This window comes from Mixophyes fleayi, chromosome 5 (genome assembly GCF_038048845.1).
Source record: "Mixophyes fleayi isolate aMixFle1 chromosome 5, aMixFle1.hap1, whole genome shotgun sequence".
NCBI classification, from domain to species: Eukaryota; Metazoa; Chordata; class Amphibia; order Anura; family Limnodynastidae; genus Mixophyes; species Mixophyes fleayi.
Genome location: NC_134406.1, coordinates 172339532 through 172367233, shown reverse-complemented (window position 1 = coordinate 172367233; position 27702 = coordinate 172339532). Strand labels below are relative to the sequence as shown.

At 39.7% G+C, this 27702-nt stretch overlaps 1 protein-coding gene across 1 annotated transcript; it reads right to left on the bottom strand.

Annotated features, from left to right (window-relative positions):
• Window positions 1-1302: 1302 nt before the first annotated feature.
• On the bottom strand, window positions 1303-27702 carry LOC142159495 (uncharacterized). Its single transcript, XM_075214394.1, has 13 exons — window positions 27592-27702; window positions 25112-25165; window positions 24976-25029; window positions 23733-23786; window positions 18496-18567; window positions 18337-18372; window positions 12335-12379; window positions 11149-11181; window positions 8959-9105; window positions 6215-6391; window positions 5333-5423; window positions 5158-5235; window positions 1303-1855 (listed from the first exon to the last, which is right to left on the bottom strand). The coding sequence occupies exons 1-13, from the start codon at window positions 27700-27702 to the stop codon at window positions 1665-1667; spliced, it is 1143 nt and encodes a 380-aa protein (XP_075070495.1). The 3' UTR covers window positions 1303-1664.

Sequence of the window (27702 nt, the reverse complement as noted above, 5' to 3'; positions counted from 1 at the left end):
GTCACTATATGTATTAACCTGCAATTTTGACATTCCAACATCCAATGTCTGGCAATTTCTGCCATTTTTAAAACACCTATCCTGCCAACAATGACCTTCTTCCCGCAAAATCCAAGGGTCATTTCTCTGTGCTTATCCTTCTGGACCTTCCTGTGGCCTTCAAAACCATGGACCACTCTCTTCTAATGCAAAACTCACCTCTTCACCAAAGGGTGAACCCCTCCTTACTGTCCCGTCCCCCCCCCCCTTTTTTTTCTTCTGCTTCAATCCCTTATTCTGCTTTCATTAGCAGGGCCTTCCTTACTTTTTTTTCTTCCTCCTCCCTCTTTTCTACCTGCTTCCTACCCATCCCTTGTAACCTTCAGCTAACCTTTCTATCCTTACCTAGGAATTGCCCTTTGTATTATGACTTGATTTATGTTATCCTTCTTGCATTACTACTTGTATTTGTTACCCACGCTTTTCATTTCTACTTGTGCTATGTAAATTTTTGTATGTTTATGTGAACTATGACTATCTTGTTTGCACTACTGCCATATACGGCGCTGCAGAACTAGTAATAGTAACAGTAATAATAATAATTGTTGCTGCAATTACGGGTCAATTAAAACTGTCAGTGATGCACTGCCTGTGCTGTGTGAATTATATATCTTAATTGGCCAGAACTAATTTGTTAACAGGAATCCTATTGTAAAAAAAAATCAAGTTGGCAAGTCTGACTGCATTATTATTAGTAGCTCTATTATATAAAGCAACTTAATATTTCAGGTTTAGTAGTCCATCATTTAAAATAAAGTGCTATTGATAAAATATGTTGAGTACTGTATTGTAAGGTCGTGTAAATGTGGGCATGTGAAAGAGCGGAATTAGTGGCGCTATATAAATAAATGGTGATGATGATGATATAAAAAAACATATATGGAATAAATGACACAAGGCCTATACTTGTGGCCTACAAGGCATATGTTACAGTGGCCAACAGGCAAACGTGAAGCCCTGGTGTGTACAATTTGAGATAAATGTACACTTGCACACAAGCATACCTTTTCATTGTCTCCAATTTCCCAGCATTACAAAACACAAACACCACATACAAAGTATTTACACACATAACACAGTACACACCAATATAAACTTACTACATATAAATAAAAATGTATTTTAATGATTTTTGAATAAGTGTAAAACATTCAGTAAAAAACTTCAATGCATATGTAATTCTTTTTATTGGTTTTACACTTGATCTTTGGCACATAGGTCAAAGTACTTGCTATTATTTTTCATTGAATTCCAACTGCATCATGGGGTCATTTTCCTTACTGGGACCATTATACAAAATTGTTAAATACTGTTTTATTTTCACAATTAAGTATTGGAATCACTTCTCTGTGTGATTGTATGCATCCAATATGGAGAGCTGTCCTACTATTTCTTGTTCTTCAAAATGTAGAATTTGAAAGTATCTCAGAGGTGCAATTATGTAAACAGCATATTTAGAGAAGGAATAGGAATTGCTTGTGTGGTTGTAGGACTAGCCTTTATTTTCTGCATGTCCATTAACATTATTCTACAAATCCTAGGTGTCAGCTGTTATCACCCCACAAATAGAGAACAAACCGAACCAGTTATTGTTCTGTCCTCTTCTTTGTCTATCTGGCCGTTACTCAAAAAAGTTTCCTCAATCCCTGCTCGTTCAGCATTGATGGAGCATTGATACTACAGTCTCTGGCTTCACAGAATCCTGGGACACCTGCCGAGCCTGGTAGCCCCTGTTGACCTAGAGGACCACTGTTACCAGGAGGACCTTGTAGTCCAGCCTTTCCATCCATGGCTACACCTGGGTATCCTGGATAACCTATAAAAAGGAAAAGTGAACAGTTAAAAATACAGGAACACTGTAGTACAGGAGAGAAATAGCGTTGAGAACAACTGAAGCGTGAGTGTTTTCACAATGCGTGCACAGTATTACAGGATATGTCAAAATGACAGCAATAGGTGCTGGGGTACAAAGGAGTAAATTTCCATGGTCATATTTTCCATCCTATATGCTGACCAACCCAGCTTCAATGAATAGCTGTTCCAGAGACAAATTCAGCAAAAAAGAACACATTGCTGCACCCATAGTTATTGTCATCAAGTTCTACCTGTATTGCTTACATTTAAATATATAAATAAAAAATATATAATATAGGGATATATAAGGGATATATGATAGCCAAGAATTCATTTGGAGAAGAGTGAAGTGAGAGAATAAACATGACATGAAATCATAAGTCTAAAGCGAAAATTCACACATTGAATTGAAATTGCTTTGGATATCTGATATTACACTGTTTTAAAATTCTTGTGGCTTCTGAGATGCCTACAAAACTATCGTTAGAAGGGGCATTAGCCCTAGCACCCTGACACAGGATGAATGGGGCTCTTTCCTCTCATATAAGAAATGGATTTAACAGCATTATGGGGACCCTAACAAATGTTCTAATGTCTGGCAGTCTTGGCTAGATTCCCCGGACACCGTTATCCCTGATGCACTTTGCCCTAGATTTCGTGCTCTCTCTCTCCCTGCACCACAGTGAATTTTCGGTCACTTCCTTTTACATACCTACATGTGAAATGATACATGCTTTATACAGACTACACCAGTTCCATAACCTCATCAACCTCCACTGGGAGCTTCTACTACAATTCTATGCTATATATTTTGAAATTGTTTGTTCTATAAAAAAAATTATGATAGGTAGACATGTAATTGTATTGCTGATATGTTGCTTATAATAATGATGTTCTGAAGGCTGCCATGAAAATTCTGTAATAGCAATTATACAATTACAATATGTTATACAATTACATTCTGTTGATTACCTGCTGTTTAAAAGGTATAAATGGGTTAATGAGTAATAGTCTTCTGTAGCATTAACAGAGGAGTATATTAATTTATCAGTGAAAAGGGATGTGGGATGGACAGACACAGAAATATGCAGCTTTCATCAGGGCCTGATCAGCCAACAGGCTGACCAGGCTGCAGCCTGGGGCGCTGGGTCGGAGGGGGGGGGGGGGGGTTAAGTTGTAAAAAAATGATTTCCTTTTTTTTTTTTTTTTGCCGATTCAACCCGCTCGTCCGCCCGGAATTTTTACCTTCTGGGGTCCGCTCCTGTGTATGGAGTCCATCTATGACTACAGTCAGTGACAGCTCCAACAGGCAGAGACGGCAGGCGCAGCTAACAGCATCAGAAGCTGTCAGTGCAGGCGCGGTGCGCTGTTCAGTGTGGTCACGTGAGATGTTAACATCTCACGAGACCACTCTAAGCAGACAGAACGCTCCTGCACTGAATAAACAGTCACCGCTGGACGCCGGAGCGCACAGAAGATTTCTCGGCAGGTAAGTAAAAAAAGTAAACTGCACTGTGGGCTGCCCATGGAGTGATAATAACCCAGGGGGAGGGGAACCTCAGGCACCAAAAATTCATGAGGGGGGGACCTCAGGCAACAAAAATTAATGGGGGGGGAAACCTCAGGCAACAAAAATTCATGGGGGGGACCCTCAGACACCAAAAATTCATGGGGGGGACCCTCAGGCACTAAAAATTCATGGGGGGGACACTCAGGCTACAAAAATTCAGGGGGGGGGCACTCGGGCACCAGAAATTACTGAGGGGGACCCTCAGGCACAAATAATTACTGGAGGGGGCATCAAACACAAATAATTACTGGGGGAGGGCTCAGGCACAGATCATGACTGGTGGGGAGGGGAGTGGCACATATCATGACTTGGGGGCGGGGGGGATAAGGTGCAGGGGGATAAATATTTTTCTCTATATGGGGGCCAGAGGTGAGATCATGACTCAGGGGGGGGGGATAAGCTGCAGGGGGCATAAAAATTATAAATTGGCTAAGGGCTGGGGGGTTAATTAACTGACTGTCAGGGGTTGGTAGGTGTTAGTATATTATTATAAATAATTTTCATATCTTTTATTATCTATATATGCCTGTAGCAAGGGGTTGTTTTATTTGGTCATAATGGAGTGTTGTGTTTGAATCATTCAGGGTTTGTTAACATTTTACATTTTTGCACATTTTCAATACAGGACCCCAAGGTTCCAGAAGCCAACTGACAACAACGCTTCACGAACAAGCAAGAGAGAACATCAGGTAGTCTACACTGCAAGATCAGCTAAGAGAGAACAGCGCAATCTGTCATAACTTTGAATGTGTATTTTTACTTTAGTGACATTTTAATGTGTTTTCAAACTGATGTGGGCCTGATTCATGAATGTAAGTAATTATAAAAAATAAGTAAGTTTTCACCTGGACAAAACCATGTTACAATGCAAGGGATGCATATTAGTTTATTATTTTGCACACAAGTTAAATACTGGCTGTTTTTTTATGTAGCACATGAATACTTGTTAGCTTTATGTTTACACTGCAATTTAAAGTTGATCTAGAACATGCCCTACCCTAACTATAAACCTTTCCCCGCATTTTAATTTACATCCCCCTTCAATGCAACATGGTTTTGCCCAAGTGCAAAGTTACAATTTTTGTGGTATTTCCTTTCCTTAATGAATCAGGGTTTGTGTGTTTTTATGTATTAATATTTTACAATTTTGTGCATATATATATACAGATATACACACACACATGTATATATATACACACACACACACACACACACAGTGGTGAAGTGGGCTGGTAGACTGTGTAATTCCATACCTCCACTTCTACTGCCTTAATTGTAAAACTGTTCTAAGCTTCCACTTTGAAGACTGTGTATAAATATAGAAATATAGGTATTGGTTGGGGCGGGTGGCGCGCAGGGGGAGGGGGGGCGGCAACAGGTGTGTTAGCCTGGGGCGGCTGAAACCCTTAATCAGGCCCTGGCTTTCATTGAAACAATTCTGTAGTAACTGCTTCTATTCATGGAAAGGTAAAGCAATACAGTTACAGTTATTTACTGTTTACTGGTTTCGTTTCACGTAAATGGAAGATTATGGTAATTGATATATTCCCCCAACAAAATTGTTCTTGTGAAACTTCATATTTTTAATTAATATTTTTAGAAATGAATATTAGTCTGTATAATTTTAAGAGATTATATAAATAAACACACACAACAAAAATTGCAAACTTCAGCTCTTGAGAAAGTTAGCTTACCTATTGGACCTTGAACTCCATCTGGACCTGGCAATCCAATACCTAGATCTCCTCTCACTCCTTTCTCACCTTTCTCACCTAAAAGTAGGACAAAAAAAATCCAAAACAAAACATAAACATGAAATTTTTTTCAGGATAGCTTTGGCAGTATAACGTTTTAGCACCATTAACTTACCTTGGTCACCATCAGCTCCTTTTGGTCCAGGAACACCAATTGGTCCTCTAGGTCCACGTTTTCCATTAATTCCAGCAGCACCTGTTTTCCCCTGTTAAAAACAAATACATCTAAAGAATGTAGTTAAACATTTTAAAGGTAATGATTGTAAACATACTGTAATTTTTTTTATTTGACATGTTCTATAATAATTACTAATACATCATTGATTAAGTTGCCTATGTCTCTTTTATACGTTGATACAAGAGTAGCTTGGCCATTCTGATGCAGGGCTGGTGTTGGCTCATGGGCTTCCTAAAGGGTACCCACTCCCTCCTCGGAAAGTGTGCCACCTTCCCTGGGTGTTGTACCCCCACCCCGGCTGCTTTTTACCTGAGCAGGTGGGAGGTGGGGCTAGCATCCTCTGCTCCTCAGGGTGGGAGTATGGCTTTTGGCTGTGACACAGTAGCCATGCGTCACACTCCCAAACCTTTATAGTCATGGAGGTGCAGCAGCTGCCAGCTTCATAACGCAAATATAACGCACAACTTTAACCCCAGTGGCTGTAAGACCTAAGAAAGCATACTGCAAGCACATTACCAAAAGTAATTACTACGTACAGCAAGTATATAACAATAACTTGTGTTCTACACCTGACCACAAAAAAAAAATCCTCTCAACTCCTAATCTGTACACGCAGAATGATTGCGCATTGTCATGCTCGCTCTTTCTAATAACATTGTACTATAACAGTGATTGCACTTGCCATCTAACAAGTATTTTGCTGGCAGGCAAACCAAAATCCAATGTAGTATCAATTATCAATCTATGGCATTTTTATTCCATATTAGACCCCTTTAAGTAACCACTTGTTCATATGGTAGATCCATTGCTTGTTCTCACCTGCTTTCCAGCTTTCCCTGGAACCCCAGGTAGTCCTGGTGGTCCAATCAATGCTGCATTAGCTGTTGGACAGGCGCTAGCACACTTTCCTCTAATACTTGCTGCATATTGTGATGTTGCTTCAATTACCACCTTGCGGCACAGCTCATATACTAACCGATCTGGCATGTCAGGTCCCTGGAAGAATAAATGAAAGACATTCAGGTAATGTAGTTGAGAGCTCATTTGCGGCGGAGCTCTTGACAGACCTAGGGGTAAATGTATGAATCTCCGGATTCTTCATCTCCGGCGTGTTCAGCCTCTTCAGCGCTTAAATTTAAAGCGGCGCTGCATTGTAATGGGGAACTTCCCTTTACAATGCAGCGCCGCTTTAAATTTAAGCGCTGAAGAGGCTGAACACGCTGGAGATGAAGAATCCGGAGATTCATACATTTGCCCCCTAGTCATGCGTTGTTGTTTTTGTTTTTGGATTGTTGTAGGAAGATGCCAGTGGTGCATGCGTTCAGAGGGTTGTGTGGGGTGGGTGGGGTATTTTTTTAAAAAAAGTTTTTTCTATGGTGTGTGTGTTGTTATTTACATTGTTCCCTGGTGTACTACAGGTGCCAGCAGGTCCTGGGTGACATAGAGATGATTTTGCTTTTTTGGGTGGGAAAGGGGGCTGCTCATTTTTTTTTCTTTCTTTCTTTTAGTTATTAATCAAGGTCTGTGCTAATAATCAACAGCAGCAGCACAGAATTTGCACCGAAGGGAAAGCAGTCACAAATATACCTCCTAAGAGGCGTATCTGCATCTGTTGCTACATGTACATAATACGCCAGGAGCGTTATCACGCCCTTACTGTACTCTGGCTCGCCCTTTCCCTCCCCCTTTTTGCCTCTTTATATGTAGAGGCGCACAGCGGCCAGATACATACTGAGATGTCCTCCTTTTTACTGCACATGCACAGTGCAGAAAACCCCATTTTGCACTTCCATTTTGGATTTACTTCCATCTCTACATAAGGCCCAAATGGTAACTGTACTTGTGTTTAATACATAATGATACCTATAGGATCAATTCTATAGAGCTAGATAGAAGCAAATCTTATTTTAATGTATATGAAGCCTTTCCATTTTGTGAGTGTAAGATCATACAATTTAAAATAACCCTGGACAAACATTACATTACCTTCAAGGGCTATGTGTGTTGAAAATCCAATTTCTAGATAATTTAATTCCATAAAGATGAATTGTTAAATCATCATAAGAAATTATCCTGTAGACAACACACACATTCTTTCTGAACTATATTTTAAAAGTGTTAGCAGTTTATTATTTAACATTTTCCTTAAGGTGACCCCTTCCCCTAGCCAGAGTATAGAGGGCTGCTCCTGGCTGACATTTTTCAGGCAGTTCTGTAATACAGAACCAAATTAATTAATTTTTAACTGCCTTTAAATGACTGTGAAAGTGTGTGTGAACGATGGACCAATCACAAACCACAATCCCTTCATAGCGGCTTGTGATCGGTCCTTCTGGTTAAACTTTCGACCAGGGATGTGAAAGAAACAGAGGAGCCAAGAGAAAGCTGGTAAGTAAGCAGAAGCTGACAGAGGAAGTGATCAGGAATTCATGACAAGGGAGAAGAAATACAGTGAGTGATGTGCATTACACCCAGGACTCCATGGTTTTGAAATGGCACATTGCAATGCAAATCATTTGACCCAAACATTACAATAGCTGATTTTAATAATATAATCCCATAAAAACTTATTATATCATTGTTTTGAAGTCAAAATATGGGGGCAAGAAAATTTGTCAGAAGTCGGAACAAGATTGTTTGGTCAAAAAGCATTTTTTGTAAAAAAAATAATTATTCAAACAGCAAATTTTATTAAAAAAAAAAAACAAAACACAAAAACTTCCCGCTCCTCGGGACCCAGCAGTCTGTTGTGACACTGTTTAAGGTAGAAAGCCGCAGTCCATGAATAACAAATATCCACATCCTACATTTTCTCATTGAGGAATACATACAGTAATATTAAGTTCATATACCCACAAGGCACTATCAAACTAATTAAATCTTAATTGCAAGGAAGTCATCCGCCCACCAGGTTGTAGACCTGGTGGGTGGATGACCACCCACAGGGGCAGGCTGGGCTGGGGGACAGGGGGGCCAGTCCCATAGTGGACTATATTGGGCTGGGTCACTGGGTCACCTGCATTTTTTCCCTTTAAAATACACTGCTAAGTCGAGTCTTGCCCCCCTGGCTAAACTTTGCCAGCCCTCCCCTGACCACCCACCAGATCTACAAACAGGTGGGTGGTCAGAAATAGTCGACCTAACACCAGTACTTTGTATTGCACAAATTTCCAAAATTTTCGAACTGTTACTAAAGTTGCCATTTGGTCAAAACGAAACAAAACAAAACATTGCTTTATGCGGGGTCCCAAAAATCTGTTCGTTCAGATTTTGATTGGGCTGGCTGGTAAATCTAGTCAGCCAATAAACAATGTACTTGTGCTCATTGACTGACCACAGTAAATTAACCACCTGTTATCTGATTGTTTGGCCCTCGCAGTGTGTGGTCACCTTAAGTTTAATCCATAAATTTAACTAACTACATGAAAGTACCACTACAACCCTACCCTAGCTGCTTACAGACCCAGCAGTACTTCCACATAGGAATTTGCATTTCCCTATCAATCTAATAGTAGCTTTACTGATCATTTCTTACATAAGAGAAACCTAAATGATTTGCTTACCAGAGGCCCAGGTAATCCAGTAGGCCCAGGAGGACCCCTTTCTCCTTGATCTCCAATTGGACCAATGTAGCCTCTTGGGCCGGGTGATCCAGGAACACCTGTCCTGCCCAATGAACCTGCTGGACCGACACGGCCCCGTTTTCCTTGCTATAGTAAACACAAAGTTTTATAAGATGAATAATACAGTTACATTTAGATGTTTAAATTTAAATATTTATAGTTAATGTACATAAATAGTTATTGTAGTTAGAAATTTGCTAAAATTAGTAATTATTTTCCTATTAATTATTTAGCTGTAGAGAACTAGCTAGTCCCCCTTGTATTTTTCAGCACAATTGTCAATGCTATTCTGTAAAGAAACTCCAAAGAAGTTTTTCCTCTGAAGTCATATTTTCTGTGTCATTTGTGCCTGGTGGATTGTGTAGCAAGATGGTATAAGGAGCAAATCTTTGTTCTGAATGATAGGTATACAATATAGGTAACAAACTAGTAACAGTTAGTGGCAACATTTTAAAATATATTTATATGAGCTACAAAGGTGGAGATATGGCAAACTTCCCTACTTTGAGTAGATGTTCAACTGGCACTGTTTGCACAAGGTAGGCTAAACTAGGTTTAGTGATTTGTCATATGCAAAATAATGTATTTTAAATAACAAAATCCATATCCAATAGGACATGTGCAGTAAAGGCAGCCCTGATATCGCTGTACTTTCCAGGAACAGCTGATAAGTTTAACCAAATGAGAGTCGAGTGAGCAGTACTTAAAGAAAACAGCAAAAGTTGAACATAGTGAGTGGGGAAGTCCAAATAGGGAAGTAGGCTGTACTTTGACCTGACGTTTCAATTTTGTACCCTGTGCACTGGGTAGGCGCACCATACTGCTGCTGTGAACATTTTGATGATCTGATTTGCAAAAGGTTATATCCCCCTTCTACACCATACTTTTCAACTCTCCCGGAATGTCCAGGAGACTCACGAAATTCGGGTAGATCTCCCGGACTCCCAGGAGAGCAGGCAAATATCCCGCAAACGGCCTCTTGCCGTCAAAATGACGCGATTTGCGGTGAATCGTGTTGTTTTGGCCCCGCCCCCCACGACAAAAATCAGCATGTTGTTGCGGGGGCGGGGCCAAAATGGCGCGATTCACCGCGCCGCGCCCCTCCCGTCTCCTGCCTGGGATCTGCCGGAAAGACCTCCTAAAAGGTTGCCAAGTATGTTCTACACACACCCTTCAAAACTGGAGATAGCAACCTTAAAAAGGAATAAATGGAAGTAACCTTGAGGAGCTAAGTTGGAATTGTAAATGTTTCTCCTCTGCTTTTTTTCTTGTAACACACGCATATATAAATGTAATTGTTTGATACATAACATTTCCCAAGTATTTACTTAAAACTCTTTAGTAAGCATTAAAGAATAAAAATGTTTCATTAAAGTAACCCATAGATCCAGAGCAAGGAGATTCAGAGAAGCAAATTCCAAAGGTATTTGGTAAAATAGGTTTGTTCAAGGGAATGTCACTATTCTGAAGAAATGGCTCATACAGAGAAGTCTATGATCTCATTTTTTAAGGTTTTGCCCCATTACATATTAAATAATGTCTTTCATACTATGATATACTAGGACATCATCATCATAAACCAGGATATGACATCATAACAAGAAATCAAGGCGTTTGTTTAGTTAACATATAAAATAACAAGACTGGATGTCACATAACTCAGAGAAGACTTGTCACATCTGCAAGATGCATAGTTGGTGATAATTTGTCCCCTATAATAGATGAGTTATGTCAGTTTTGCCAGATTACAACCAGTGCCATTACTGTTATATTGGTATTGGTCGTTACAGTTTAAATGGTACTCAAGTATTATATATGAGATATACCTCCAGCATAAAGTATAAAGAATAATTAAAAGACACAGAGGACATGAAACTCCACAGTGACTTCTTATATCATTATTACAGTAGAAGGCATGTTAGTCGATAATGATAGGTAGCTACTACAAACATTATTGAGCGTTCTTGTAGAGGTTGTACACATTACTAATAATCTGTGAAAATTTGAATGGCATTTGTTGTGAGAACGAGTACAACATAATAATCAGACCTTGGAATATGCAACAGGTTTTGCTATGTTTAGGTTGTTTTAAGGATCTATTTTACTTTGGAGAAAGCAAAAGTTACTTACTGATCCCTTGTCTCCAGTGTCACCTGCATCTCCCTGTTGTATTAAAATGTAAAGAAAAACAATGGATCACAATTGTGACATTTACACTGTGGATTGAGAATACCAATTACCAATTTGTTTGATCATTGTTAATTACAAATAATGTATACAAAAGATTTTGAATACTTTATAAAAATTGGAAAACCTGTTTATTTGCTAATAAATAATTATGTCATATCAACAGACACATTATAAGTTTAATTAATGGTTAATATGCTGTATTAACAGAGGATAAACAGTATATTACTGATAAAAGTGCATTTACTGCATTAGAGCATTAAAATGTATTCCTAAACAGTAGAGATGTAAAGGTTATGGCATTTGGGAGGTGATTGTGCTAAATTCTACTTTATCCCAACTACTGGAACAAGAATGACTATTATGTTATCTAACAATACATGTATCAAAATTGGAAAGCCCTACTTGATACCTTGGGGTAAAAAGTAGAAAATTAAATATACAACATAATGATTATACTGAGATTGTAAACACCTCGTAATAACATATACATTTCTGTAAAAGCTGATAATCAGCTACATAATAAAAACAAAAACTTTCTAAACTTTTCTCATACTACACTAATGAAGGTTATCTTTCCTTTTAAACTACTTCAATACTAAATGACATTGCCTCCTTTTTAATCTTCAGCAATTACATATTCCACCATTGGAAAGGGATAGTCAGCAAAGGAGATGAAAGTTGCAACAACAACAAAAACATTATCACTTCAGTTTTTTTGTTGTTTTTTTTAAATTATGAAAGATTATATAAAAATACAAAATCTGTGTACAAACATTGTAAACAAAAGCAAAACAAAAACATAATCTTCATATTTTCTCAGAACTTAAACAATTGGGAAAGGGAGCAAAGGGGGATAGGGAGGGGAGGAGAAGGGTGGTATCTTTACGGTTTAGCTCATAGAAGACCTATGAGTTAATCATTTTTTAAGACTAATGTGAGTCCTCACATAATCAGTCAATATATTGATTTTTTTGATACATATTATAATAATCATTTTATTATCATTAAATCCTATACACCCCCCATTTACAATGAGAACTGCAAATGCATTGACAAAATACAAAACAATTACCACATGCACTACAATAATTAGTGCACTTTACAATGCAAATTGTATTATAAATACCTTGGCTCCAGTTTTTCCTTTTGCACCTTGTCTTCCCTTATCTCCCTAAAAGATAAATGTTTAAATAAATCAGAATTTCATTTAATATTCTAAATTGGCTCTTTGGTTTCCTTAGTTATCCTCCTTTATTACACAATCTTACTCCATAAAAAGGTTACACTCATGTGAAGCAAACATGCAAACATTGCTATAGAAACACTGAGTGCTGCTTTCAAATTCATGTGACTTTATTTCAGATAAGGGCTTGTGATGAATTTTAAACTTAGGCACAAGTTGAATGCACTAGGATTCAATGTCATGCTCTGAGAATGGTCTCTATTTATATTTGTTGAACCTTATTACAAATCCCTCTACAATCCAGTCCAGGACAGGCCCATTTTACTGTTGGAGAAAAAAAGCTTATCTTAATGTGATTGGATGTGTGGATCATGGATGGGTTTGTGACTTGGGTAAACATGGGACATGTCCTAAAGTGTCATGATCTATGTATTAGGTGTGTGGCTTACATTTATACAGGTCAAACTTACTTGGGGAGTGGGCTTCATTTATATTGGTTGAACACATGAGGAAGATGGACTACAGTTAAACTTGTTAATCACATAAGGTGAAGGCGGTGTGGTTGGACAATGACTTTTAGTACCCAAGGCAAAGATATTAAACCACCTTCATGTATCTAGGCCTTCATATACACATCATCAGCAGCAGCAGCTATATTAAAAATCACTTGACTTGACTGCAGGCTGGAAATGCTTTGGGGCCTAAATCCTCTATGGATTTGATGGCATTATATGTAAGCTATTTGAAAACAGGGGATCCTCTATGCTAATAATGGCAGGGTCAGGTTTCACATTGAACACACTTGGAAAAACATGTAGGCATAGCACATTTTTTTACACGTGCGACACCCAGATCTAGCACTTATCTCAGGAAGGCTGGACCCTGGAAGTGGAGAGATAGGGGCACAGTAGTTACTTGCTGGGGGCATTGGAAAGCTTCCTCAAGTGCTACCAGAGGAGCCAGAAGGAAGGAAGTTATAACAGAGCCCACCACTACTGAGGAGTTTAGCTTCAGGGAGGGAGAAGTGCTTTTGGGGAAGGAGAGGCAGCACAGTCAGAGTAAAGTAGCATATCTGTAAGCCCTGTAAGCACAGGGCTTACAGTGAGAAAGTGAGTGCCAAAGAAGACAACACTGCAGAGGGGAGAAGCCAGAGGGAGCTCTGCTATTAAAATCGACTGAAAGCTGACAGTTCAATAAAGATTCTATCAGAGACAACTGCCAGTATACTAGAAAGACCTGCCAGAATCAGAGTAAAAGCTGCTAATTCCAGAGTGGGATCTGGCAATGTCAGAGTAAGCTGCCACTGTCAGAAACCAAGCTGCTGGCGCGAGAGATAGAGCTGTTATTGTCTGAGAGAAAGCTGCCAGGTTTCCAGAAGTAGTCTAAATTTGGTCCAGGTGTCCAGAGGGGGTACAAATTCAGTCCGTTTGTCAAGAGGGAGTCTGGAACCATTTCAGTAGTCCACAGGGAGTCCTGACTTGTTTCAGTTGCCTGCATTTGCTACTAATTCAGTTTGACCTAGTGAGAAAAGTTACTAGGGACCCATCAAAGTCTTTCATCCTTATTTCAAGTGCCCACCAGTTCTCCAGAACTGGTCTGTGTTCAAGTCAAGTTTGAGTAACCTGTTTAATATTGCACTAAACTATTCATGGGGCTAAACACTAATACAGAGGCCATATCTAAGCTACTGCTTAACACAGCTGGGACTACTTCCTTTCTCATATGCTTCACATATGTGTGGCCTTTATTATTTCTTCGGGTTTAGTACTTATTAACAGTACTGACTACCTCAACAGAGAAGAAGACGACAGGAGGATACTGAATGCTTAGTAGAGCGACCTCAAAAAACCTACTTACCAGGATGTACATGTCTTCATGGGATGACTCATTTGTGTTGGCGACTGTGCAAGATGATGTCATCACAAACCGCAACTTTTCTTAAAGCGGCGATGGACGGACCCAGCTGTCATTGATGTATTGTAAGTATTATTTTAGGGGTTAGGGGTATTAGGGTTAGGAGTTAAGGTTAGGGTTAACCCTAACCCTAACCCCTAAAATAATACTTACATTTCATCAATGATAGCTGGGTCCGTCCATCGCCGCTTTATTCATCTTGAATAATCGGCAACACAACGAGTCGTCCCATGAAGACATCCGCATCCTGGTAAGTAGTTTTTTTCAGGTCGCTGTACTAGGCAATTGGTGTCCTGTCGTCTTCTTCTTTGACGGGGTAGTCAGTACCGTTAAACTGACTACCACCGATTTCTTGAACTACTCTCTTCATATATTCATAGTTATTATTATTTTTGTTGATATTATTTCCTCCTAATTTTCTTCAAGAGAGAGATACATTGTTCTTATTACCCCTGTTAGAGAGTGTATGTAACTCTTCATCTTTATATTGCAATGGTCTTACTTTTATTTAATGCCACTTGCTGCTACCTCATCTTTATCAGAGTATGGACTCAAATCAATTGTTTAATTTCCTGAGTCTCAGTGTTTCTCAATTTCAGGTTACCTTTATTGTGTTTATTTATATGTCATTAACAAGTTTAGGGTGTCTACCTCTAAGCCCAGATGTGAATATTGCAAATGTTAGGTCCACCTCTAGGTTCAAGTGGTTGCATGCTACGAGTGGGGTCTTTAACCCTGCAATGATACCAGTCACATGCTAAAGCCTTGTTATATTTCCTATTGTGAGTTAAGATATTTTTGTCTTCAATATTTATGCTGATCATTGCACTTTGTCACTAATGATTGTCATGCAACTGTGCATATCTTCATGGTAGAGATGCTCACTGACCCCCGTGTTTTGGTTTTGGTTTTGGATCTGGATTACCGTCGTGTTTTGGTTTTGGTTTTGCCAAACCGCCCTTGTGTGTTTCGGTTTTGGTTTTGTATGGTTTTGTTTTGCAATTTTCTTTAAAAATCAATGTTTTTGGGCATAAAATAACCTTATTTAGTGCTCCACCTGTTTCTTGGATAAGTAAGGTAATTCTAAAGCTAATAAATTAGGAAGAAAACAGTTTAATCCCTGGTAGGCCGTCCTTAATTCTGCACACAAACCTGATTGTCTTCCTCTCCATCTTAGCCTATTGGCAATGCAGCCATTGTCTTTGGGTGTATATTACACCCTACACTTATAGTTAAATATATAAAGAAATGGACAAAGGCAGTTTGGTTTCTGGCTCTCTAGGCCCCCCTGCACTTGTAGAAAATAGTAAAAAATTCAGCCGTTATAGACTTTACAATATAAATAGAAATGGACAAAGGCAGTTTGGTTTCTGTCTCTATAGGCCCCCCTGGACTTGTAGAAAATAGTAAAAAATTCAGCCGTTATAGACTTTACAATATAAATAGAAATGGACAAAGGCAGTTTGGTTTCTGGCTCTCTAGGCCCCCTTCCACTTGTAGTAAATACAAAAAAATTCAGCCGTTATAGACTGTACAATTGAAATTGAAATGGACAAAGGCAGTTTGGTTTCTGTCTCTATAGCCCCCCCCCCCCCCTCCACTTGTAGTTAAATAGAAAAAAGCAGCCTGCATAGGCTGAACAATATAAAAAATAAATGGACCAAGGTAGTTTGGTGGTTGTCTATGACTCCCCCCCCCCCCCCGCCCTCCACTTGTAGTTGAATAGAAAAATAGCAGCCTGCACAGACTGTAGAATTAGAATATAAAAATAAATGGACCAAGGTAGTTTGGTGGCTGTCTATGACTCCCCCCCCCCACCCTCCACTTGTAGTTGGATAGAAAAAAAGCAGCCTGCATAGACTCTAGAATTAGAATATACAAAGAAAGGGACAAAGGCAATTTGGTATCTGTCTGCATCATAATCATCAACATCATCATTAGTGCCCTCCTCGCCTACACAAATCTCCCCCTCATCCTCTTCTAATTCCAAAGTGGCATCCTCAATTGGTGTATCACCGGCTACACTCGGGCTGTTAAGGCACACATCAGCAGAATTGCTGAAAGGACCCTTCTTTATGGGTACACTGTCACTAACAGAATGCTCACGATTAGACATACCACTGGTGGATGGACTCTCCACAGGGATTGGTGTCATTTCTGATTCAGAGCATACATTATCCTCTAATGCCTTATGGTTTTCTTGGAGCTCGGCTTTGTCGCGTAACAGTAGTTGTGCACCACTTTTACACTCCAAATTACTTGCTCTTGCTTGGTCACGAGTGACTGTACAAGAAGAAGGCTCGGTAACATTTTTGGATCTGCAACTAATAGAGGAAGGCAAAGGCCTCATTCTTTCTTTGCCACTGCATGTGTAGAATGGCATGTTGGCAATTTTTTTTTTACCGGCACTTAACTTTTCCTCAGTTACACTTCTTTTTCGCTTCAACACGGTAAAAAAAAATTTGGTGTGAGTTTTTTCCCTGATTTAAAAAGACTATGTACTTTGACATCACCTTTCCCAGGTGACGTACTGGGAACACTACCATCAGGACTGGTGACAGAACCGGGTTGCTGATTCTGCTCATATGTGGACTGCTTTGAATCCATTTTAATGAGGCCAAAGCACTTATATAGTGCCAAAATTGTATTAGATAGATACTGCTGACAAATATGACTTTTGACAGCCAGACAAATTACTGTAAAACACTGGGGAATATGGGACACCCCAAAAGCACTTTGAGTGCAAAATATTGTTTTAGATACTGCTGACAAATATGACTTTTGACAGCCAGAAAAATTACTGCAAAACAATGGGGAATAAGGGACCAATTATTGCTCTGTCCCTGCCCTGATATAGCCTGTGACCTAACCCTGCTCTCTCCCTCTGTCTAATGGCGATGGATTGCTGTGGAAGCTGGTATTTATGCTTTTCAAATCTCGCGAGAATCGAGCTCAGAAATGCGAATACGTCACGATGACGTTTTGCCTCGATTTCGATTCCGAATGGGCGGGAGAGTACCGAGCCAAGGCTCGGTACTCGGATAGGCGAAATTCGGATGGATTCGGATCTCGGGGAACCGAGCCCACCCATCTCTATTTCATGGTAACCTTTTGTACTGAATTCATATCACTGTTATGTTGCAAGAACCTTACATTTTATGTTTACAGTCATTTAAGTTAGCGTCTCCATAATATTTTCAAGGCACCCCTAAGCCAAAATAATTACAGAGCAGTCCTGTTTTTTAAGTAGTTGGTTCAAAATAACGTAATAAGTATTTACATACTAACTAAAAGCACTACCTTCCAAAATCCCTTTTTTTATAATGCTAAATCTATGCAGGGGATATTTTGTTTTACAGTGTCTCTGATTAAATTAGTTTGTTAATGCAGTTTGAGATAAGGCAGGGACTAACTGAATATTTCCTAAGAGTGTCAGCTCTTTAACTAAACCTTAGTGGTGGCAGATATTTGGGTTTAATAGGAAGTGTAAATTATAATTTGGAGGGATTATAGTAATTTTTGAAACGTTTGGTAACATGGGGTACATTCACTCACCATACTGAGGACCACACCAGATATAAATACAGCCCGGGTGATAGAACTAACTTTATTTTATTTTTTTAACTCTCCTCCGATCACCAGGCAATTTTCCTAGTTACAGAGGTGATGTCACCCCTGAGTGAAAGAGACTATTGAGATTGAGTCACCCACTTAAAGGTTTACCAGACAGAATTGCTAGAAAATGTACATTTAAGAGAGCTGCATTACAGATGATAAATCAAAATGAACTGAACAGTAATTTGGGGTATGTAAAAATCCCCTTTGGAGTTGCTCAAATGGATTTATTGCAAATGGAATTTTAAAATGAAATGTCCTCTATGGATTGAAAAATGTCATATCAAAAAGTTAATCTGTTTTTTTCTGTGAATCACAATATAGCTGTGCATCTCTGTATAAAGACAGCAATGTGGGTGTATGTTGAAACAAATCTCCCTGAAAAAAAAAAATGAAAAAGGCAGCATAGAGTTTACCATTGCACCATCGTCTCCAATATCCCCTTGTGAGCCCTGTAGAGACAAAAATAGAGAAATGTTAAAGGCATTACTTATAGTTAATATCAATTAACCTTTTGCTGCCAATGTGAGGTCAGTAAAAGCTTTATGACTAGACTTATGAAACTGTATACTTACTTTAGGACCTTTGAGACCCTGAAGTCCTGCTTTGCCAGGGGTCCCAGCATCACCCCTTGCACCCTTCAGACCCTATAATGACAAAATGTAAACAAACAAAAGTTAGAAATTGTTTAACCCTTTCATGAATGGAGCTTGTTTTCCTGAATAAATCCAATACAAATTCTGCATGCATCTAATAATATTTATTAGCAGGTGAAGCCTCATGGACTAATTGTGTCAGATACAGTTACTTAAAGTACTAAGTAGCCACTTAATTAAATCAGACTCAGAAAGGCAGTAAATGTTCTGGTTCCTATTAGGGGTGTGCACCGGGCCACTTTTAGTGTTTTGTGTTTTGGGTTCTGATTAGCTTGAGGTTTGCCAAAGGTTTTGGTTCTGATTTAGGGTTTTGGGTTCTGATTTATTTTTAAAAAAGCATAAAAAGTGCTAAAAACCAGTTTTTTGGTTTTTTTTCACTCCTACGCTATTATTAACCTCAATAACATTCAATAACAATCATTTCCACTAATTTCCAATCTATTCTGAACACCTCACACCTCACAATATTGTTTGTAGGCCAAAAGGTTGCACCGTGGTAGCTAGATGTCTAAGCTAAGCGACACAAGTGGGCGGCACAAACACGTGGCCCATCTAGTAGTGGCACTGCAGTGGCAGACAGGATGGCAGTTTGAAAAACTAGGCCCCAAAGAGCACATAATGCCAAAAAAAGAGGTGCAAGATGGAATTGTCCTTGGGCCCTCCCACCCACCCTTATGTTGCTGAAATAGGACATGCGCACTTTAACAAACCAATCATTTCAGCCACAGGGCCTACAAAACTGTGGCTGAAATGATTGGTTTGTTTGAACCCCCACAAAACGAGCTGGCAAAGGAAAAAAAGAGGTGCAAGATGGAATTGTCCTTGGAACCTCCCACCCACCCTTATTTTGGTGTAATAGGACATGCACACTTTAACAAACCAATCACTTCAGCGACAGGGCCTACCAAACAACTGTGGCTGAAATGATTGGTTTGTTTGGGCCCCCACACAAAAAAAGCTATTCATCTCTCCCTGTACAAACTAAACTGGCTCTACTGAGGCAAGATGTCGTCCTCATCCTCATCCTCTGATTCCTCGCCCCCTTCAGTGTATACTTCCTCATCCTCACACATTATCAATTCGTCCCCGCTGGACTCCACAATCACAGGTCCCTCTGTAGTCTCTGGAGGCCAGTGCTGGTCTTGATTGAAGAATTGATAATTCATTTTTATGAACATCATCTTCTCAACGTTTTGCGGAAGCAACCTCCTTCGCCGCTCACTGACCAGGTTCCCCGCTGCACTAAAAACTTTTTCGGAGTACACACAGGAGGGGGGACAACTCAGGTAAAATAGAGCCAGTTTGTACAGGGGCTTCCAAACTACCTTTTTTTTCCTGCCAGTAAGAATAAGGACTGTCTGACATGTCTACTTGGATGGTGTCAGCAAAGTAATCCTCCACCATTTTTTCAATGGTGACAGCATCCAATGCAGCGACAGTAGACATGTCTGCAATGGTTGGCAGGTCCTTCAGTCCGGACCAGATGTTCTCAGCATCCCCGTCAGCGGGTCGTTTAGGAAATCCCAGCTGTTTCCTCGCAGCCACAGGTGTGGAAGAAAATGAAGGAGGAGCTGTTGGCATGTCACGGTCCTCTTCAGAGGACAATCTCCTGACCAGCAGGACTTTGCACCGCTGTAGACTTGTGTCCGCCGGAAACAGAGACACAACATACGCTTTAAACCGAGGATCGAGCACGGTGGCCAGAATGTATTCCTCTGACTTTAAAAGACTGACCACCCTCGGATCCTGGCAAAGCGTACAAAGGGCTTCATCCACAAGAGCTACATGCTTTGTGGAATCGCAAAGCTTTAACCGCTCCTCCCTCACTTTCTCCAGCTGATTCTGCAACAGCCTGATCAGGGGAATCACCTGACTCAAGCTGGCAGTGTCGGAACGGACTTCTCGTGTGGCAAGTTCAAACGGCTGGAGAACCTTGCACAACACAGAAATCAGTCTCCACTGCGCTTGACTCAGGCGCATCCCCACTCCTTTGCCTATGTCGTAGGTGGCTGTGTAGGCTTGAATGGCCTTTTGCTGCTCCTCCATCCTCTGCAGCATAAAGAGGGTGGAGTTCCAGCGCGTCAAAACCTCTTGTTTGAGGTGATGGCAGGGCAGGTTGAGGCTTTTTTGATGTTGCTCGAGTCTGTGGTAGGCAGTGGCAGAATGCCGAAAGTGTCCAGCAATTTTGCGGGCCATCGCAAGCATATCCTGCACACCCCTGTCACTCTTCAGGTAATGCTGCACCACCAAATTTATTGTGTGGACAAGACATGGGACGTGCTGGAAATTGCCCATATGTAATGCCCGCACAATGTTACTGGCGTTGTCTGACACCACAAATTCCCAGGAGAGTGTAAGTGGGGTAAGCCACTGCGGGATTATTTCCCTCAGTTTCTCTAAGAGGTTGGCAGCGTTGTGCCTCTTACTACACAACGTTGCCTGCCTTGGAACGAGCAGGCGTTTTGGAGATGCTGCTACTGATTTCTGCTGCTGCTGTTGCTACGGAAGGCGATGCATCTACCCAGTGGGCTGTCACAGTCATATAGTCCTTAGTTTGCCCTGAACCACTTGTCCACGTCTGTGGTTAAGTGAACAGTGGGTACAACCGCATTTTTCAGAGCACTGAGGACACGTTTTCGTACTTCTCTGTACATCCCGGGTATCGCCTGCCTAGTGAAGTGGAATCTCAACGGGATTTGGTACCGGGGAGACAATACCTCCATCAACCGCCTAAATCCCACTCCACTGATGGCGGGCACCGGACGCACGTCTAACACCAACATAACTGTTACGGCCGCAGTTATTCGCTTTGCCATAGCATGACTACTGTCGTACTTCGTGCTCATGGCAAATGACTGTTGTACGGTCAACTGTTTAGTGAAAGACGATTCAGTCATGCCGGGGACATGGCCTGCAGAGATCGTGGCGGAAATTGACGAGGAGGGTGTTGCTGGTGTGGATACAACAGGACCAAGGGATTTAGGTGTCCCTGGACTGCCGACGGTCCTAGCCACAGTTCCTGAACTAAACACAGAATTATGAAGGTTATTCAGGTGACGTATAAGGGAGGATGTCCCTAGGTGGCCAAGATCCTTACCCCTGCTTATTTGAGCTTTACATAAGGAACATATGGCCATACATTTGTTGTCCGGATTGGGATAGAAATAATTCCAGACCGAAGAGGTGGATTTTTTGGTCTTCTGGCCAGGCATGACGATGGGCTTTTTCATCCCATGGACAACAACTGTTTCTCCCCCTGGTGCCTCATTTAAGATAACCACATCAGCATCCTCCTCGTCAAGTTTCTCTAGCTACGTCAATATCCTCCTCCCGGTGTACAACATTCACACCTTCATTAGCCAAATCTGTAACTGGACTGTGGGTGATCCTTCCAGCATATGCAGAGGGCGTGCTGCAAATGGTGGAAGGAGCCACCTCTTCCCATACAGTGATGGGAAGGTCAGGCTTTGCAACCACCAACACCCTTGGACTCGCTTTGGGGATTTGTGATGCCATCTCTTTAGAAGGCAGAGTTATTTGCTGTGTTGTTGATGACAGATTAAGTCTCTTAAATTTTTTAGAGGGGGGGAGGAGGAGGGCTTAGATGCTTGGGTGAAGCTGAACCACTAGTCATGAACACGGACCAGGGCCTAATCCGTTCCTTGCCATTCCGTGTCGTAAATGGCATATTGGCAAGTTTACGTTTCTCCTCAGATGATTTTAATTTTCTTTTTTTGCTAATTTTAGTGAACTTTGGCTTTTTGGATTTTACATGCCCTCTACTAGGAGATTGGGCATCGGCTTTGGCAGACGATGTTGATGGCATTTCATCGTCTATGTCATGACTAGTGGCAGCAGCTTCAGCATTAGGAGAAAGTGGTTCTTGATCTTTCCCTACTTTATCCTCCAAATTTTTGTACTCCATTATAGTTTAATCTCTGGTACTAATATTTCTGGACTGCAAGAACAGTGAACGTAGTTTAATCTCTGGTACTAATATTTCTGTACTGCAGGAACAGTGAACGTATTTATATATTGCAGTACTAATATTTCTGGACTGCAGGAACAGTGAACGTATTTATATATTGCAGTACTAATATTTCTGGACTGCAGGAACAGTGAACGTATTTATATATTGCAGTACTAATATTTCTGGACTGCAGGAACAGTGAACTTATTTATATATTGCAGTACTAATATTTCTGGACTGCAGGAACAGTGAACGTATTTATATATTGCAGTAGAATTTTTTTTATACTTTTTTAATAATTTTTTTATATTTTTTTAAAATTATTCTTGTTTAATTTTTGTTTAATTGTTTTTAATTATTTTTGTAGAATTTTTTTTAATTTTTTTTTTATTATTTTTTAATAATTTTAAAATAACAATGGACTTAGCAGAGCAAAGCACAGGACACAGCACCACTGGACTCAGCAGGACAGAGCACTGGACAAAGCACCACTGGATTCAGCAGGACAGAGCACAGGACAAAAGCACCACTGGACTGATCAGCAGGACAGATCACAGGACAAAAGCACCACTGGACTGATCAGCAGGACAGAGCACAGGACAAAGTAACCACTGGATTAAGCAGGACAGAGTGACAGGACACAGCAGCACCACTACAATACAACCTCCCTCTTCCCTGATCTGAGCCCGACTGAAGATGGCGGCCGCAAGCGGGGAATTTATACAAACCGAGTCTCGCGAGATCCGACGCGGGGATTTGGCGTCATAGCCTCGGTTTCATTTTTTTTCACCACCGGATTGCGCTAATCCGAGCCCGCTCATCTCTAGTTCCTATACCCCCATGCTGCTGGGACCAGTAGAAGTTGCATGGCCTGGGACAGGAATATGATTACACGCTTTTCTTTTAAGGCCTATGTATGTGAGCACTAATTCATTCTCCCATTTGACAAAAAAGAAAACTCTCTCAGAGATCACTGAACCAAAGACCTCTTGAATATCATACGTGCCTATGAAGGTACGTTGTTTTCAGATGGAAGTATTTTATTTTTCGGTAATTTTTTTATTTTTATTTTATTTTTTAGCATAGCTAATTAGAGAAACACAGTTAAAGTATGTATGTAATAACTGAACAACCTATAGATACATATTTATAACAAAATGAAATACATGATATTCCTTCAACATACCATTAGTCCTTCAATACCAGGTGGACCAGAAGGCCCTGTGTCTCCTTTGTCTCCCTGTAATTAGAAGATCATTTGTTTCTGTAGACATAAGTTGAGAATAAAAAAAAAATCTGCCGTATACTACAAATAATTCCTATTTAGAATTATTTCTCTACAATCAGTTTATTACAATGTACCACCAATAAATAATATGTAGAAATGTATGCAGTTACTATTTTCGCAAGCCTTTTCCCGAAGTTCAGTTCAAATAAGGTACAATTTGATTTTTTTCAATGCATAATAGATATTAAGCATGGTAAGATGTGCTTTAACTGGCTCCAAAGGCATATTTTAATGTACCTTATAATAGTCACCGTTTCAAGGAATCTGTCTCAGCAACTTCAGTTACTATGGAGACTTTATGAAGTTACCTGACTATCATGACATATATTGTTGGAAGCAGTACTTCACTTCTGGGCTTGGGATTGAAACGCAACAGGATATTGTTATATTTTTGAATGCTCTCTTGAAAACAGGGGTGGATGTGTCTTTGAAATATCAATGAAATATTAAATGGAGTAAATGTTTCTCAACATGTGTTTTCTTCTGTGGTTGTTTATCCACCATTGCTTCCAAATTTATTTATTTTTACTTTTTCAATCTATTTCTTACTTGGATCTAAATCTCTCCCTTTTCTCCAGTTCTATCTCCTTCCTATTATGTGCAATGTAACAGTCTCTAACAGGAAATTCTCAAACAACGGAAGGGTACTCTTACTGCTTAGTGGAGACTTAAATCTAATGCATCATTTATTTTTAGTATTCTTAACACATATAACTAATGACTAATTGATTTCATAGTTGTTATTATAGAGGGAGCTTTTCTATAGCATATAATATGAAGACATTCTTCATAGATGCTCACAGAAGACCAGTGTCCCCAGTAAATTGGTCTAGGGCCTCTTGAAACGTGGATTTGGCTAAGGATACCTGTATATTTTATACTGATTTGTGTGTTTCACATCACTCTTTATATTCTCTGAAATGCATGCATCTGTTTTAATTTACTACAATTTGTTTAGTTTGTTTATTTGATAACGGTTTACCAAATACACATACTTCTCTGTTATGAATATGAAAATAGAGCAGTTCAAATTGCTTATTTTCTTCGTTATTGTAAAAGTAATAATTTAAATATAAACTGTGGTTTCAAATGGAAAATTAAATCTAAACATACCAGCAAATATGTATGTATAATAAGTTACCTTCTGCCCAATTACTCCAATGTCCCCTTCTTTGCCGCCTACACCAATAGCGCCCTGTAAATTGACATGTGGTAGGGTTAGGTTGAACATACAGGGAATGACATATTAACCATCAGCATACTCTCTGGTTACTCACATCCTTCCCGTCAGTACCATGGAAACCAGGGATACCAGACAACCCGATTATGCCCTGTAAATAAAAACAAATGTCTTAAAGTGGAAATAATGCATATGTGCGACATAAAGGTGACCCATAATTAATGACAATAAGGGCCTTATTTAGAGTTGATTGTAAGACCATTCACTCTAAGTAAAAATGGGACCTACATAAAATTTGCCGTACTGCTCAAGCGCACAATCTGTGTCCGTATTTTGGCTTAACCTTATCTTATATATGCACTCACTTTGGCTTGGAGAGGTGGGTCAGGGGAATTCACATGCAAGTTCAGTACAGTATGGGAGTGGAGATGCAAGTCAACTACACCTTAGGCGGAATACCTTTGAGCATCCCATAGATCTGGTGCAAGTTCCCAAGTTGATGATGATGACAGCATTTTTTGCACTGGACTCATTTAAGGACTAGATTTGAAGTTGCAAATATCTTAAGATACGTGCATCTCAAAACTTAGCTGCAGAATATTAAGTGTATGGACACAATTTTATGTTTAATTCTAAATCAGACCCTAAGACTCATTTACAAACTGCAAAAGACCCTCACTGCTTTTTGTATTTGTGCAAGCGTTCATATTAGTCCACCAAGCCCATTTTAAGGTATATGTGCAATACTTGGTCCTGGGAATTGCCCCAGGTAGATCAATCTGTGTCGGGTTTTGCGGGTTTGCAGATAGACCTGAAATTCTCATTGTGGAAAGAGTGAAAATGTAATTTCGAAGTCCTAACTACTAATACTTTAAGACCACTTAAATGTAGACTTGAAAATGAAGGGTAGAGAAGGTTCAGCTCATATAAAGAGCTTACAATCTAGTGGGAAGTGGCACAGCTGAGACAAGAGAAGCGAGTGGTGCCGAGAGTGGAGCTTGGGACACTATTGATGATCAACTAGTGTGAGCAAGTATAAGTGTGAGTAGAGTAAGTGTAATAAAGAGATGGGTTTTCACCATTCTACCCCTTTATCATATTGAAATAACCTCTCCCTGCAAAATAGAATCTACATTTTTCCTATCGGTGCAAAGTAGGCCCACACATATGTCTAAACCACATTAAGCACCAATCAGAAAGTGCAAACATTTGCACTCCTGTATATACAAACATCTCGACCTGCAAATCCATGCGCTTACCCATAAAAACTGGTGCATTCACGTGAAGTAGACTTGTGACATCGCAAAAGAGCCTATGGTGCCCTTTTGAATGTGACAAATAATCTTAATGTCAGAAAGAGGGATAATGTTACCAAGTTAAGCATAAAGGATGGGGACTGCTGGTAGTGTATAATTTCAAACCACTATGATCTAATTGTATTTTTGTGAAAATAAAGAGAAAACCTTTAAAATCCACCTTTAAAAATCACCTTAAAAATTCCCTCATAAACATTTCAAGCTAATTTTCAAACGTGAGTATATAATACTAGCATTATCTAGTAACTGACCATACATTATAAAACAATACACAAAAATTGATGCTTAGTTATGCTTAATTATGGCTACAGGATTCAAAACCATTTCAGTAACCAGCACACTACAGCACAATACACCTAATGATAAACAAATCAAACTTACACCAAAACACTTTCACTTGCTGTTAATTATAGCTGTATTTTATAGGTGTAGAATATTCACAGTACAAGAAACATTGCTGCTGGCTAATTGGCTGGTTGTGTGTGCAGGTATTTTCTCTGGCATAACGCAGTTTGGCATAACACCAGATAACTTCTAGGAATAAAGCCGTTCTCATAAGAGTACATCATAGTCTGACTTCTGTGTGTAGTAGAGAGAACTTTTTAGTCAGACTTGCTGAATAAGCAACAAATATTTCCTTAGTTGCTTTACTTTCTTAATATTAGTTCAAAGTGATTGCTCTCTACATAAATATGACAGAGCCCAAAAGTAATAGTTTATTATAACTGGGATTATTTTACCAAAGTCGTCAGCCTTGGCAAGTGTTTCGTCTCCTTGTATAAATAACAATGTCTTGATAGAGCAACAGAAAAGTCTAAATATTGGAGCCCCCCATAAGTACCAATATTGTAGTATTTATTTAGACTAATGCTCCCCATTGTTCTTTAGAACCTTAATATATAAAGAAATATATTTTTCCAAACCAGCCTCCGAGTTTAAATAAGAACACCACAATATTGCTGCCAAAAAATATTTACTTATAACAAAATGGAGAAGTGGGGGAGTATGTGTGCTACCTTAGAATATTGGAGGAAGAGAGATTTCGATGTGAGGACAAATTCATTCATTCCTTCACATCTCCTTCTGTCTACACCACTGAAATATTTACAAAAGATCTGGATAGAGAAGCTTAAACTACTGCTTGCAGCAATTTTCTGCCAACTGCTTCTGATGTGCCGACATCAGCCCTATAGTGTTTAATGAATCTGTTGTGAGAGATACAGGTGGCTTTCCTGCAAAATCTCTCTTCTGACGCACTTACATTCTCCGACCTGAAATAGGTCTCATGGAATATGCTGCAAACAGGGGGGCGCTTATTTGCTGCAATGTATGGTTCCTGCATCACTTGTTTTAGCCATAATGTTATTGTCAT